Consider the following 15225-nt stretch of genomic DNA (forward strand, 5'->3'; position numbering starts at 1 on the left):
ACTGAGAGGTGGGACCTTTTCTTTGGAATCATGAAGGAGATTCCAAAAGGAGATTTACTTAAAAACAAATTAAATAAAATACAAACAATAGCACTTTTATGAGTTAAAAAACCGCAAACAAACAAAATAATACAAATTCTCTAGGCCTCTCCTTCTACCCATATAGATGTAATTTGCTGTAATTCCTTGCCAGTAATCTTTCCCCCCTTCATGGTCTTTGGATTTCAGTTCGCTCCTGCACACCAACTCATTTTCTCTCTCATGCTGCCACCTACCACTGCGCTATGGTGACTTGCCCTGTGATTTTTTTTTAACAAGTTGTCGCTAAATGTGTGTGAATTATTGTAACGGGCCTAATTTACTACCTTGCTAAGCACTCAGGCTCTAAGAGAAGCCAAGTCTCGGTCCCAGCAAAGAGCAAGCTACCGCTAAGTACTGTGAAAGTCAGAAAGTTGGCATCTTGCCTACCTCTGGCACCCCTAATGTAGCAAATCCTTTCATTTTAATTCGTCTTCCCCTTCTGCAAGTAAAACTACCTCTTAGGTGAGATCCGGGCCTGTCTGAGGTCCAAGGCGGCAGCTGACTGCTGGTGACAGAGAAGGGCTGGTTTGATTGACGGGCAGTAACTCGTGCCCAGCAGCCAGGAGAGCCCAGACCTACCGGCACCACCTGCAGCGCTCGTGTCCATGGCAGAGCTTTGCCCAGCGCTTTTCCTGCGGCGTGATGCCCGCAGCTGGAGGCGGCAGCTGACAAACGTCTCCGTTTAATTAGCAAGCCTGAAAGTCAATCCGTGGCGCAGAGGCTGCTCCTGCCTGTAAAGCCTGTGGGTAGCCCCGCAAGACACCGGCACTGGAGCGCTTGGAGGACGGGGGCCGGCTAGCACTGGAGGAAGTGCAGGCTTCGCTGTGGGCTCTGTCCGCCCTCCGGGGCTGTGCCCCTCGGTGCCCCCAGCTCGACGCTTGTCTGCAGATTCAGGGTACACCTTCGGGCAGCTGCAGTGTACAGAGATGCTCCCGGCTACTGCTGGGACGGCCTGGGTCCGCAAAGCGCTCAGCCCCCCCCCCGGTTTCTGCCTCCTTTCGGGCGGCCCCCGGGACCTGCGGGGGCTGGCTCGGCGCGGCTGCGCTGCCCCGCGGCCGCCCCGACGGCCGGGCCGCTCCGGCCGGCTCCGCGCTCCGCCTGGCGGGACGCGCCGCTGCTTCGCCGTCCTTGCCCCTCTCGGGGGGCTTGAGGAGCCCCCCGCCCGCCGAGAGACAGCGACGGGACAAAATTAAGGAAAAAAAAAAAAAAAGACAAATCCCCCACTCCCCCCCCCCCCCCCAAAAAAAAAACAAACCCTCAGTGATACAGAGCCATGAGCGCGGGGCTGCGGATCGAGAGCCACGGTTTAACACCCCTGCACACAGACATTGCCACAGAGGCTTTTTCCTCCAAAGCTGCGAAATTCCCGGCATACTGCAGAACCTCAGAAAGCCAATTTGCAAGAGGGAGGGCTGCAAAGGTGGCTGCCTCCCCCGGCCAAGGCAGGCCGGTCAGGGGCTCCCCGCAGCCGGCCCACTCGCCCGGCCGGCTCTCGGGCAGGGAAGCACCCAGCGTGCGCGGAAAGGCGGCGGAGGCGGTGGGAGGGGGTAGGATTTAATTCTTCTTAACTGTCATACTTTAATGGGGATGGAAAATGTGAATTTTCTGTGCATTCCAGGAACAATTCCTTGGGGTGGTGACCTTTAGCACCGATTCTCTGAAGACAGGAAAGTAGTCGAGTGTTTATCTGGATGACTGAAAGCTTTCCCTGGTGGAAGTTTATGGAAGTGTTAAAAGGGGCGGATAACACGGGCTTTGGAGGCGCTTGTCCAATGATCTGGAGGGGCTTGGAGAGCAGATCTCAGCTGGCAGACATTTAAATGGGAGACAGCTCGGCGCTGCTGCAATTTGTAGGCAGGACCCGACATTCTCTCTCTCTATGGACTCCCGGGCAGCTTCGGGCTCCCACGCCACCCGCTCCACCGAGTGACCCATCGCTCAGAGCCCCGCAGAGCCCCAGCCCGCGCCGAGGAGCCACCGCCACCGAGCCGAGCCCCGCCGCGGAGCCGCCCGCGCCGCGCAGGTGAGCAGGGACACCAACGGGTCCGGCGGCCGCGAGTTCGGCCAGTGTCTGTGGGAGGCAGAATTTTAAGCTCTCTATCCTACCTTCAGAAAGGGGCAAGGGAAGGAGCTGTTCACCGGTGTCTAGCAAAACTCCAGGGCGTCTCGGTTTTGCAGGGGGTGACGCCCGTTAGCCCGGGAGCGAGGCGCACCGAGCTTTCCGCCGCAGCGCTGGGGATTAGGGCACCGTCACATCTCTTTCCCCTCACAAGCACGGGGACTGCAAAAGCCCCGTTAGCTCTGCCTCTCATCTCCGCCTACAGCATCACTCCCGACAAATTGGATTCGGCGCCCACCCGAGACACGGAAAAATCCCGGCCCGGCCTCTGCACGGAGCGGGGCGGGGGCAGATCCCCAGGTGCCAGCCCCATCCCATCTCGTCCCGCCGAGCTGCCCTCTACGAGGCCGCTCAGCCCCCGGCTCTGTCCTGGCCCGCCTTTGCAAATCTCCGCTCCTCGTAGGAGCGCGCTCCTGGTACCTCAGGAGCTCCCGGGGCGGGCTGCGTGCCGTCCGGGAGACTCGGTGTGTGCCAGCGGGGTCGGATGCCGCGGAGCGGAGGCTCCGCACCGGCAGCGCCCGTGGGCAGCGCCCCGCGTCCTTCCCCGCGCAGCCCCGGGCGGGCGGGAGCGCAGCGGACGGAACGCGACCCCAGCGCTGCGCTCGGCGACCTCGGCCGCCTCTCCACCCAGCCCTCCCACCTGACTCGGAGCCGCGGGAGTTTTGTCGAGCCGACGGCTCCGTGCGCCCGTCGGTCAGAGCTGCCCTCACGGAGCTGACAGCCCCTCGGCCCGGCCGCGCTCCTCCCGGCCCGGGGCCAGCGGCGCGGCTCGGCGCAGGGCTTTTCCCTTCTGGAGGGCAAGCCTGCTTGCTTGCCCCGTCTGTTTCAATACGATCCCCCGCGGGCTTGGCAGTCCCTTCAGCGAGTTCGTCCTCCGTTGGGTTAATCTAGACCGCGGCCGTGCCCCGTGGGAAGAGCCGTCGGTGTCGCCTGCCGCCGCCAGGAGCGTCCCCGCCCTCGGGGAGCCGGGCCGAGTCGCTCCCGGCCACGCCGAGCCAAACCAAGCCTGCGGTCTCCCCGCGGCGCAGCCAGGCTCTCCCGTGTTACTGCCTCGGCTTGGGCGGTGCGGCCCGGGGCTGGCAAGGTGCGGGGCTGGCAAGGTGCGCGGCCCCCGGCCCGCTGTACCGCAGAGTCCCTCCCCGGCCATCAGCTGCGGCCGCACTCCTGGTGTCCCATTTGTGGCTCCTCTCGGCGAAAGAATGGCAAGCGAATCCCGTTTCGGTCACCAGGGCTGAGACACAACCTCCTTTTTCACAGATGGGGCTCTGGGGCGCCAGCGCGCCTTTGGCTCTCCCTGCTGCTGACAGGACGCCGGGTTTATCAGGCGTTTTGTCAGCAGCGACCTCCGGGTGCAGAGCCAGTGGCTCCCCAGCCTCAGCTGCCTCTGAGCCCGGCCCCGCGACCCGAGAGCTGCAGAAGCGCTCAGCTCCTGCCCCGCTCCTCTCTGAGCCCGGCAAACCGGGAATAACCAACCAGCCAGCGTGCGCTGAGGCTGTGTGTAAGTGACAAAGGCACCGATGGCCGTAGCTCTCCGCTCCTCTTCAGCGTTCAGTGCCAAGTTGTGCTAAAGCATTTGGCTTTTTTCTCTCGGCAGTGCTACCCAGAAATGCGTAGCTTCTGCTGAAGACTCTCCAGCACGCACGGCAGTGCAGAGAGAGAAGCAAAGCTCTCCCGGTTGTTTTAGGGCTCCCTGAGGAAATGTGTCTGCAGGGAGTTTGGCGCTGGGAAGCTGGGACCTGTCAGGCTGCGTGGGCGTCTTCAGGCAAGGCAAACCCGGGTTTGGTACCAGCCATGTCCACCTTGATGTTCAGCATCCCGGGAGTCCCATAGGATGTCCTGTAGAAAAATAGTTTCTTAAACGGGGAATTCTCAAGGTTTCAAGGGTTGGTTGGTTGGTTTGTTTGTTTGTTTGTTTTAAAAATTGCTGCCTACACTCCTTATATGTCTCAACCCCCCCCATCTCTATGATTCTCAAGAAGAAATTTTCTGAAATGTAAATATATCCAAATTCTATGAAACACAGATGTTAGTTTTGCTGTCTTGATTTCAAAAAAAAAATGCAGTTTTCTGGGAACTGCCATCACTATGCTTTTTTAATATTTAAAAATACAGATCTATGAACTATGAAAACATTACATAAGAGTGTTTCTGTAATTCAGACGTAATATGCAAGGCATAAAATTATTCTGATCCTTCGGGACATAAACCACTTCTATTTTCGCAGTAGTCAAAGGGATTGTGTTTTGTGTCTTTCTTTGGCTTGTATTTGAAGCCCACCAAATAATTGTTGTTTTTTTTTTTTAGTTCTTCATCAGATTATTTTTCATGTTTCTTGTGAAGCACAGGAGTCCATGGCTCTTCATAATATTTTGCTAATAAAAGTGGTTTACAGATGAGGTTACAGGCCTGTTAAGATCTGTGACAATTTTGCTGGGTATTTCAACCAGGTTTCCATCCAGATCCTTTAAACAAGTTGTGTTGACCTAAAAATGTCAGTAGTAACTTTCTGACTCTGCCTAGGAACTCATAGGGAAATTCTGTCTGTGAACTGACATGTGGAGATCCTTAATTCATAGCAGAAAATGTATAAGTGAAAAAAATTACAAACTAATTGTATGAAATAGTAAACCTGAAAGCATTTATATTTCTTTCAATAGTTGCTAGTATTAATCCACACATTTCTTAATCTGTTTTAGATGATGAGATCTCAGGCTCTAGATAAACCACATATGAAGTGATATGAATGTTAGGGCCCAATTCTGCTCCTGTTTGAAGTCAGCAATAAAACTTCTTTTGGCTTTAGGACTAAGAGCTTACAGATGATGAAAAGTGGAACTCAGCAGTGGAATATGGAAAGAATAGTGTTTTGTAGTATTGTGTTACTTTAAAAAAATAAATATTCTGTCATATCTCTCTGGATCTGAATGAAATGAGGGAATTGATCATTTTGGTTATGGTCATCTGTTTGTTCAAAGGATTCTCAAATGAATTCTCCAAAGGATTTCTTGTTATGCCAGTGTAACAGCCAGTTGGTATCAAGTAATGAAAATTTTGCAGAAACATGGAATATAAGCTTTTACAGCCTGATTCTCACAGCTGCAGAGCTACAACTTCTGCAGAGTTATGACTGTAATGAGGAGAAAAAGCATTTACTTCAGGAGACATTTCTCTTCAGTAAAACTTCTGGTATGGTAACACTGATTTTAGTTACTTCTACTGTCCTCTTCTGTGTTTTACTTCTTTCAGTAAAAAACCCTGTTAAAGAAACACTCACAACTGCTAACTCATAGAGAGATGAACCACTTCACTTCCTAATGTAAGCCAAGGTGTCATTTTCTCTCATAAGCAAAAGCATTGATTGCCCTGCCACCAGAGGTGCTGCAGGGTGCCCATACTCCATTTTGGCTGCTTTCCTTCCTGAGGCATACCACCTCATTTTCCTTTGTGTTTTTCATTTAAAAAATTTAGATCTTAATTTAAAAATAAATTTTTAATCAGTTATTAAAAAAAGATCCTGCTTAGCTGCTGTTCACACAGCCTCTTCTGAATTTAACCTGTATTTATCCCTAAATTTCTGGATTACTTTTAGATGTGTGTTTTGGAAGTGACCATAACAAATGTTTCTGCCGAGTGGCTAATTTTCATTTGAGTTACAATTTCTTTTATGAGCATGTAATGCAGCTTCCACCTTTAAGGCTGGAAACCAACCCAGTGAAAAATTACCTCTTCCCAGTTTAGGATTGCACCAAAGCACATGCTTGCATTTCCTTAGGGATAAGCCTGTGCTTCATAAAGTTGCATGAATCTGGGCCACAGACCTTACAATAGTATATATTACTATGAAACTCTCCCCAGATTCCCATCCCAGAATGCAACTCATTTTTGTAGGACTAGACCTTGCTGTGCCATCTATGGTGGAAAAAAAAAAAAAAAGAAAGAAAACAATGTGTAGCTAATCAGTTTTAAAAATAAAAGTAATCCAGGAATATGCATGTTGGTGGAACCTCATCCAAGTTGTGGGACACTAAATAAAATAAACACCTGAAGTTTTCTGGCACTGCTTACAACCTAGCAATTTATTTTCATCTTCATGCAATAACTTTTTTTTTTTTTCTTTTAAGACTGGCACCATGTTGAGTAAATAAAGTGCATATTAAAATAGTGGTGACTAGACAGTCACCAGAGAAATAAGAATAGTTTTGAAAGAAATAATTCTGATCTCTTAACGGAATAAACAATAGTTAATAATTCTCTGAAAACTTATTTTTAAGAAAAAATTAAAACTAAACATGTTTAAACAATATTCAGGTTGTAATAGAGATGAGGAAAAACCAGCAAATGTGAAGTCTAGGCTGACACTTGAAATTATGCTGTGTTATTCCTTAATTGTAATTCTCAACTTATTTTTGTCTATGTCAAAGTCTTAAGGTTATTGAAATTGTGCGTTCCATGCCATATTTCATTTAGATACTGACAGCAGCCCTTCCAGATTGTCTGTTGGAGTCACCAACTGCATCATTCTTACGCCCCTTCCTTGACTGCCAAACACAGGACATGCTGGTACATAGATTACTGAAATGAATGTATACATCTATGATACATCAGGAACTCTAGGTGCTCTAGAAATCTGCTGACAAAGACTAAAAATATTAGATCCACAAGCAACTCCCTGAATGTAGTAGAACCCCCTATGACACTTTCCTACTTCAGGAATTCCTCTCTCAATCCATTTGATGAGAAAGGCTGTTTGAACAGCACAACATTTATTTTCTCCATGTGACTGGGAAGACCTAATAACTGAGAAATTAGCAGTTATTTTTTACAGCAAACAGTACTTACCCTGAGCCTCTGCTGAGTCTCTAGGTGGCCCTCACAGCACTGGCATTTGGCTGCTTTCCTGCCTAGTTGTGTGGTCTCAGCAGAGCAGATGAAGCCGTCCAGGACAGTGCCCATGGTTTCACATGTTTCTCGGGCACTAACACCAGAAGGATTCTTCAATTTAAATGCTGTTTTTTTCCATACTAATAAAGGAAGTCAAACAAGGGATATAACTGCAGCACTCCAAGCAGGTAGAAAACAATGACTTCCTCAACATTTTTTTTTCACAGTCCTTTTCCTTTTTAATGCCTGTGCCTCTTCACAATTTTAGTGTTTTACAGTGATTTTTTGCAATTAGTTGTTCATTTCTAGTGCCTTCCTCCATGCTTCCATGGAGAGTGTCCCTCAGAGACTTATTACCTCACCTGTCTTGCTACCACATAGCTCCTTTCAGAAAAACTTGGAGACCATGGTGCTTCTGGAAGGGAGAAGTGTGACACTGATGAGTTTCTTCTGTGCTGGTTGGTGTTTTAAGCTGACAGAACAGCCTCAAGAACTCAGATTTGGGAAGCAACAGAAATGGTGGAATAAGGGAGGAAAGTATAAGTAGGAAAGTTATTTCTACCCAATAATTAGGTTTGGGGCAGCCATACGGTTTTGAAGGACCTGATAATCTCCACTTAACTGCACTTCCTGAAGTGGTCTCTTTTTGTATGCACAAACTCTGTGATACTTAATGTCATTTACAAAATTCTGTCCTCCAACAACACCATTCTGTGTAAAATGAATAAAATTTAGGGATCTGAAAAATTCTCAGTACTGTGATTGCATCTGTATTACTTCAATCAAGAATTCAGTGCAATGTATGAGAGGATGTAGTTTGAAATTATAAGACAGATCTCTTTTAACCTGTACCTAAATATTCTTTTATGTTTGTTGCCTGACTTGTTGCACATCTCTCAGCTTAAGCATCATTGCACTCAGATACATTGGACCCCTTTGGAGGTGCAGTGTGGCAGAGGTTGGGAAGCTGTAAAACAGGCTGCAGGTGTATACAACATATACATTATATACTGGATGTACATTATGTACATTATATACTGGATGTACAGAGGACAATATATTTCAAGGAGCTGTATAAAGTTTCTGAGTCTGATTAGGGAACAGAAATCTAGACTACATCTGCTGAGACAAAGACTTTAGCCCTCTGGTATTGTAGATAGCTGTATCATGTAAATGAATCCTTGTGTAGTATAAAATTTGTTCTTCCACCGTTGTAAATAAGGAGCAATCTTCCTGTATGTTAGTGAGCTATAAGAAGGGAATGAGAACTAGGGTAATGCAGGTGGAGAAAAAAGCTGGAAAAAGATGGAGGACACACAAACAAAATTCTGTTTGGGCTTACTTTCAATCACTCTATTTGAAAGCTTTTGTCACTTGGTAATTTGGGAGCAGCTTTCCAGCTGGTTCAGGCTTGAATTCTTATGTTTTATAAGTGTGTGTGCACACATTTTTTTCATGGAGCTGAAAATTTAGTGCATACCTGGCTTCTGTTGATATCTGAAATCCACAACTGTGCTTTATTTCCTCACCTTCCTTCCTACAGGATGGTCCGCACGCTGTATGCCATCGGTGCCCTGTTTCTTCTGATGGGGTTTCTGCTGCCAGCGGCCGAAGGGAGAAAGCGGAATCGTGGATCTCAGGGTGCTATCCCTCCTCCTGTCAAGGATCAGCCCAATGATTCGGAGCAGATGCAGACACAGCAGCAGTCAGGCTCCAGGCACCGAGAGCGAGGAAAGGGCACCTCGATGCCTGCTGAGGAGGTGCTGGAGTCCAGCCAGGAGGCGCTGCACATCACTGAGCGCAAGTACCTGAAGCGGGACTGGTGCAAAACCCAGCCCCTCAAACAAACTATCCACGAGGAAGGCTGCAACAGCCGCACCATCATCAACAGGTTCTGCTACGGCCAGTGCAATTCCTTCTACATCCCCCGGCACGTCCGTAAAGAAGAAGGCTCCTTCCAGTCTTGTTCCTTCTGCAAGCCCAAGAAATTCACCACTATGACTGTTACACTCAATTGCCCCGAGCTTCAGCCCCCAAGAAAGAAAAAAAGAATCACCCGAGTTAAGGAGTGCCGGTGTATATCTATTGACTTGGACTAAATGGAGAAAAAGTAGCAATTGCACTCTGACTGTATGCAATCACTGCCATTGTGAGAGTGAGTGGCGTGAACTAGCCTACCTTCAAGGCTGGCCAAAACTGAAAGGGACCTAGTGAATTACCTAAAACAAGCAAAACCCCCCAAAAAGAAAGAAAAAATTCATGTAAGGAAAGGGCATGCATGTGTGTGTGTGTAGGGGAGAAAATGGATATGGATGAGCAAATGCATGAATGTTCACTACAAAAAAAACAAACAAAAACCAACCAAACAAAAACAGCATATGAGACATGAAAAAAACCCCTAATTACCCATAGTCATGAATTAGGTTTCCTAATTCATGTGTATATTCACAATTTTGCCGCTTGCTGGGAAAGTGGAGCTGTGGCTTTTGCGAATGTTCACCTTTGTGCTATTTTTTTTACTGTATTACGTGAAACATCAAAGCAAGAGGACAGTATATTTCAAAGCACAAATCTATTCTTATATAAAAAATAGACAAAGAGCAATTTAAAGTCTAGCACAGCCATCACTGAAAATAGAAGCTGTGTTGAGAGTTTGTACCACGCTTCTTCAAAACATAGCTGCAATCCAAAATCCATGTCTGGAGAACAATGGGGGGATGTGGGAGTGCTGAAAAGTCAATATAGGTGGATGGGAAACAGATCTACAGCAACTTAGAAAGCAAAAGGTCAAAGCAAGTAGAAAGGGAGAGTACAAAAGGGAGTAGAAAAAGGAAAGGTACATAAATAGGAAAACACAGAGGAAGATATATTGTCTTCTGTTTACGTTTTGCTTTAATTTATATACCTAGTCATATATTACATAAATTAAAAAGAAACTATATACCAGGCTATAAATATACTTCTGAATTCTGATGGCTCTCCAAACCAAACAGAACCCATTCTTATGCCACTAGATCCATTTGATGTCTTTTATTTCTGATATCAGTTATTCTTCATATCTACATATGTATGTATATGCAGTATCTCTTAGGCAGTGGTATCTATACATACATGCAATGAGTGTGCCTACTTCATTGTGTGTATCCAAACTCTTCTTTTTCACACACATACATAACCACAGCACAAAAATCTTGCTAACCAAGATCAAGTACAGAATGGCAGTAATTTAGTACATAAAGAGCAGAGCAAAAATTAAAACAAGCATCATGTGACTGAAAATGCAATAACCACACAAGAGACAAAAGACATGACATTCATGACTAGTAAACATTGCATTGTTATTGTTATTTTAGCTTTGCCACAGGCATGCAGTTTGTTGAAACAGAGATGCAGAACTTTGCCAGCAATGATCCTCTTTTTATATCTTTTACCACAGACTTGCATTTAAACTGGATTTGGAGTAAGTAAAGAGAATTAGGGCTGACTACCCCTCTCATCTGGGGGGAAAAACATAAAAGGGGACACCCTACTTCCAACAGTTCGATGACTCTCACCTGTGAGGTTATCTTGTCTTTTCTTTCGTTCAGGCTTAGGAGTTTAAAATTGATCAGGGCTGTAAAGTTTGGCAAGAGCACAGAAGTTCCTACAAAAAAGTTATTTTAATGAGGTGTGTGCTGGGGATTGGACCAGAGAGGCAGCCCATCCATGCATGTTGTCCTTGCTATCCTGAGCACTCGAAGGCCCACACTTACTGTGTGATGGGTCTTGGAGGGTCCAGGACTCAGTTTCCCCACCCAGCAGCAATATTCTGTTGGATTCACTATCAGTATAACTCTGCTCTCTCCCACCAGATGCCTCTCTCAGCCACAAGGTGATTATTTTGACATGATTTCTTGCCATAGAATATTAAGGAGGACAATCTGCCCAGAGGGAAAGATATATGATGAGTGGCATGTCACAGGTGCATTCTATGTGGCCTCATTTTATCAATTTTCCCACCTGTTATGTAATGCATCATACATTTATTGGTGATATCCTGCATCTCTACAGCTCTTTTATCTTTGTTCTAAAATCCACTGCTGTGAGGTTTGTGTTTGTAAAATTAAACGATAACAACCCATTTATTGGTATTATTAAAATGCATTTCATTTGGTATACTCTCACTCAGCAGTTTGACATGTTTTCATGGATTTTAAAATCCAGTTTTAAAATCTGGAATTATAGGAGGTAGGTTTCCACTGTGTGGAATGTGAATAGTTAAACAGAAAGATAAGGATATTTAATGTTATTATTAATACAAATTCTCTTTCACTGATAATAGGCAGGGAATATTTTCATTTAATTTTTTTTAAATTTTTTTTCCCCAGGGGAAAGGGCCAACCTCAGTCATTGCTGGAAATTTTGTCCTAGCTTGGGTTTTTGTTCAAGAAATGGGAACACCTTATGAATCATTTTTTTCTTCATGTAAAATTGACAGCAAAATTCACATTTTCTTTGACAGTGACTGCTATGTCCCTAACCCCTTAGCTGTTAAGCATAGCTTCAGAAACTCCTTTAAGTTTTGTCTAGAATTCTCAAGGAAAATTGATAAAAGTATTCCAAATCTTTATGTTCTAAAACTGCCTGTGCATAGATCATGATGGAACTCCCTTTGAGGCAGATCCCCCTCACCCATATGAATTGCTAGTTATTGCCTGAGAGTAAGAAAGTTCTGCTAACTTACAATTATATGAGATATTTAATATCAACCACAATATGTATTTAAATGTCTGCTTTATTCTAAAAACAATGGACTATATAACCTAAGGCTGCAGTATTTTCATGCTCGGTCTCACAAAGCAAAACTTGGTTTAAAATGAAGTTTTAATTATTTTGTAACTGAATAGAATTGGAGTTTTTTTTCTTCCCAGCATTTTATACGTCATTTTAACTACTAGTAACAAATAAATAAAATATCTTCTCCAGCCTGTGTCTATTGTTGTTTGTTTTTTGGTTTTTTGTGGTTTTTCTGGTTTGGTTTTTCCCCCCTTCCTCAAGTTTCCAGCTCTTTCTGGATCTGTTGTACTTTATCCTGACTTCTGTGGTTTCTTCTAATTATAAAAGGCTTTACATTATGACAATAAGACATACAGACAAGCAATGGCACCATCATTCAACACGGCTACTTCAATAAGGCTTTTAAATGAGATCTGTCACTTGCCCCTCACCCTTCCACAATTTATAGAAGGAAAATCTCAATCTTTGCTCACACTTTTCCCCTTGTAAACCATAGAGTGACAGTTGAAAATATAAATCAGCTTTGAATTGTTGTAGAGTTAAAGTTGGAGTTGGCCTGCCTGCCTTATGCCTTATCTCAGTTTAGTGTTTAGCTGGCAGTTTAGTCCCACTTCTAGAAAAAAAGAGTAAGGAACACCTTTACAATACAGCATATTACAAGCTGCAAATAGGGACAGAGGAGATGCAAAAGAATTATAAAAGAAGAACAGGAAGATTTGTCACTGCTGGCAGCACATGTGCAAGGCCAGGGTTGAGGAAGGACTGCAGCCAGGGAGAACATATTTCTTCGAACTTTCCACCCTTTTGGTTAAGTCTTCCTTCACATCTAGCTTTGTCATGCTTCTAAAACTTGCTCAAAAGATAATAAAATCAGCTAAGAATCATTTTTTTTTTGGAAGGTAATTGACTTTTTCTGGTCTGAGGTATGGGCACAGTTGAGCAGAATGTTTCCTTGAGAAGTTGTGCATATCTATCTTTATTTAAATATTTAAACCAGAGAAAAACCTCCTGGACTTAGCTTTCTAGTACTCCATGGCACTGGTCTTACTAATTATATAGTAACATGTAATTTAATTATAGTTTGTCCTACATACCAGCTTTGAATTGAAGATAACCTCCCATGTGCTTTATAGTTAGTTACACAGACCAAAAGAAAGCAAGAGAGAGAGAATTCACACACCTTACTCTGCTGTCAGGGATGCAGACAGAAATGAGACCTCCTTTTCTCTGTGCCCAGTGGGCTGGGCCGGGTGTGTGTGGGGTTTCTGGTGTGCTCTGTCAGCCATGTGCTGCTGGGAGCTCGCAGGGTGTGTGATTCCGAGGCACCGAGAGCGGAGCGCTGGCTCTGCCGAGCGTGCTCCCATCTGAGCCGCAGATGTGCACCGTGGGCACCGTGCCTCTGCTCCACCAGCCTGGCAACAGGCACCTGGACCTTGCGAAAATGATGCGGTAACTTCACCTTGTTATTTACCTTCTCCTGAGTGAAAAAAAACCCAAACCAAACAGAAACCCACTGCCAAAACAGAAAAAAACCCAACGCAAACAAAAAAAGCAGAAAGGAGAATTAGAACTGCACCCTTGGGGCTGATGTTCCTTTTCCACCGTAGATGTAAACCTACAGGTTTTAGTTCCAAAAGGTTTCCTGAAGGAGAACAACCAAGTGAAAAATACCTAGATCTTATTCATTCCAAATAACTCAAACCTGTCCCAAAAAACACTTCATTAGTTACTGAAATACAGCAGTCAATTTTGGCAGAAGAACACCCAAATTTTTTTCTGAGCTGTCCTGCTTACCTGGATGGTTGCAATCCACTAACCAAAGGGGAGAGCTGCATCATTTAAATGTTAAGGGAGTGAAAATTTAACATATATTTGTATTTAGCCAAAACAGTGGTTCATATTTTTAATAACCATCAGATTTATTTTTTTTATCATCTGAGACTGAAAGCAGAAATTCCCAGCAATGCACAAGTATCACAAAGAGTCCCAGTGCAGATTTTTGATGCTACCTTGTAATGCATCTACATAAAAACATCTGAAGCCTATGTGCACTGCCTGCCTGGGAATGTAGCTGATGACTTTAAAGTGCCTTGTCTCAATGTGTGGCTTCTGGCTGCTTGAATTCTTCCTCAAGCTTTCATGGGTCTGGGTGGAGGAGTAAAGAAATTTTAACTGTCACTTGCTCACTTTTCTATTATTTTCTAAAAGTTTTGAAAATGAAATTCAGAATCCACTTTTTTTTTTTGAAAAATCAAGGAGCAAGATATGAGAAAGTCTATACTGATATAAAAAAAGGTTCTTTGAGATTGCATTAAAACCCCCCAAAATTCTAGGCTGTGATAAGCAATAACTCCTCCTTGCTGTGGTACAGATGCAGATCACATAGCTTGGGGATGGATCAAATAGAAAAATTACACTGACTCACAATAAAAGTTCTGCAAAGAAAATTGGAACTTGCTACATTTGCATTTCTTTTTTTAAAGAATGCGTTGTGGAAAAAAGTAATATTCCAGTTCATATTACAAGAGCAAAAAGGAACAGAGGTTAAAAAATCTCTCTCTCCAGAATATTTGAGAGCTATGTCTTACCTTTCTGCCTAGTAATATCAATAAGGTTTCTGCTTAAAGCAATTGGAAAGAACCAATGTGTAATTTACAGCTCATATGGGTTAGAATACTCAAATTCATTAATCATGATTTTATCATATGTCATCACAACTGAGCACTATTGAGATTTTTGATTCATATAATGATGAATTTGCAGGCAATATTGTCTTTCTTTTATTTAAATTTTTGTAATTCAGTTTTTGAGGTGTAAGGACATATTAAATTCTGTATTTAAGAGAAGAGATATACTCTCAATCTTAGCTTTGTACTAGTCTATTGTTCTATACAGAGAATTAAAAAATCATGCTATATAGATGTAACATAAATGTATTTACTTCTCTAAACAAAGGTGTAAAAGCCAAGCCGTGCATTAGATATATTTAGAAGTCTGAAAAATGTATATTGGATAAGATCATACATAAAATTATTGAGTCCTGTGTCAAGCTTCTTAATAACACATTTTAGGAGTGACTACAATGACTATTAGAAGAGTAGTCACGAAGAATTTCTTTTTTTAAGGATGGGGACAGGGTTTTGTGTATTCAGTTAAGTTTATTTCTAGACAATTACCCTTAATGGATGAAGTCTTGCTGAACTTCTCTCTTTAGGATCTGAAGGACCTTGAATGTTCCTTCGAAAACAGATGTTCATGAGGGACGTGATTTCCATTTTTGTTGTTAATTTGTTTCAGCTTCAAATGAACGAAGAGACTAGAATTTGGGTGTTAAGTTAGATTTAGCAAATAAAAAGGAGAGAGAAAAC

General features: G+C 44.1%; 1 protein-coding gene across 1 annotated transcript; it reads left to right on the forward strand.

The window, feature by feature from the left end:
• The first annotated feature begins 1663 nt into the window (after positions 1–1663).
• GREM1 (gremlin 1, DAN family BMP antagonist) lies at positions 1664–12045 on the forward strand. The gene is made up of 2 exons (XM_071427031.1): positions 1664–2104; positions 8625–12045. Exons 1-2 carry the CDS (start codon positions 1902–1904, stop codon positions 9178–9180), a joined length of 759 nt encoding a protein of 252 aa, XP_071283132.1. The 5' UTR covers positions 1664–1901; the 3' UTR covers positions 9181–12045.
• Positions 12046–15225: the final 3180 nt, after the last annotated feature.

This window comes from Agelaius tricolor, unplaced genomic scaffold (assembly GCF_023055355.1).
Source record: "Agelaius tricolor isolate 1412-34295 unplaced genomic scaffold, bAgeTri1.0.p SCAF_5, whole genome shotgun sequence".
Classification (NCBI taxonomy): domain Eukaryota; kingdom Metazoa; phylum Chordata; class Aves; order Passeriformes; family Icteridae; genus Agelaius; species Agelaius tricolor.

Excerpts from the sequence above, each read along its gene's own strand:
- GREM1 (XM_071427031.1), top strand. The coding sequence starts at position 1,902 with ATGGGAGACAGCTCGGCGCTGCTGCAATTTGTAGGCAGGACCCGACAT. Across the intron at positions 2,105-8,624 it reads GAGCCGCCCGCGCCGCGCAG|GATGGTCCGCACGCTGTATG; the intron begins GTGAGCAGGGAC and ends TCCTTCCTACAG.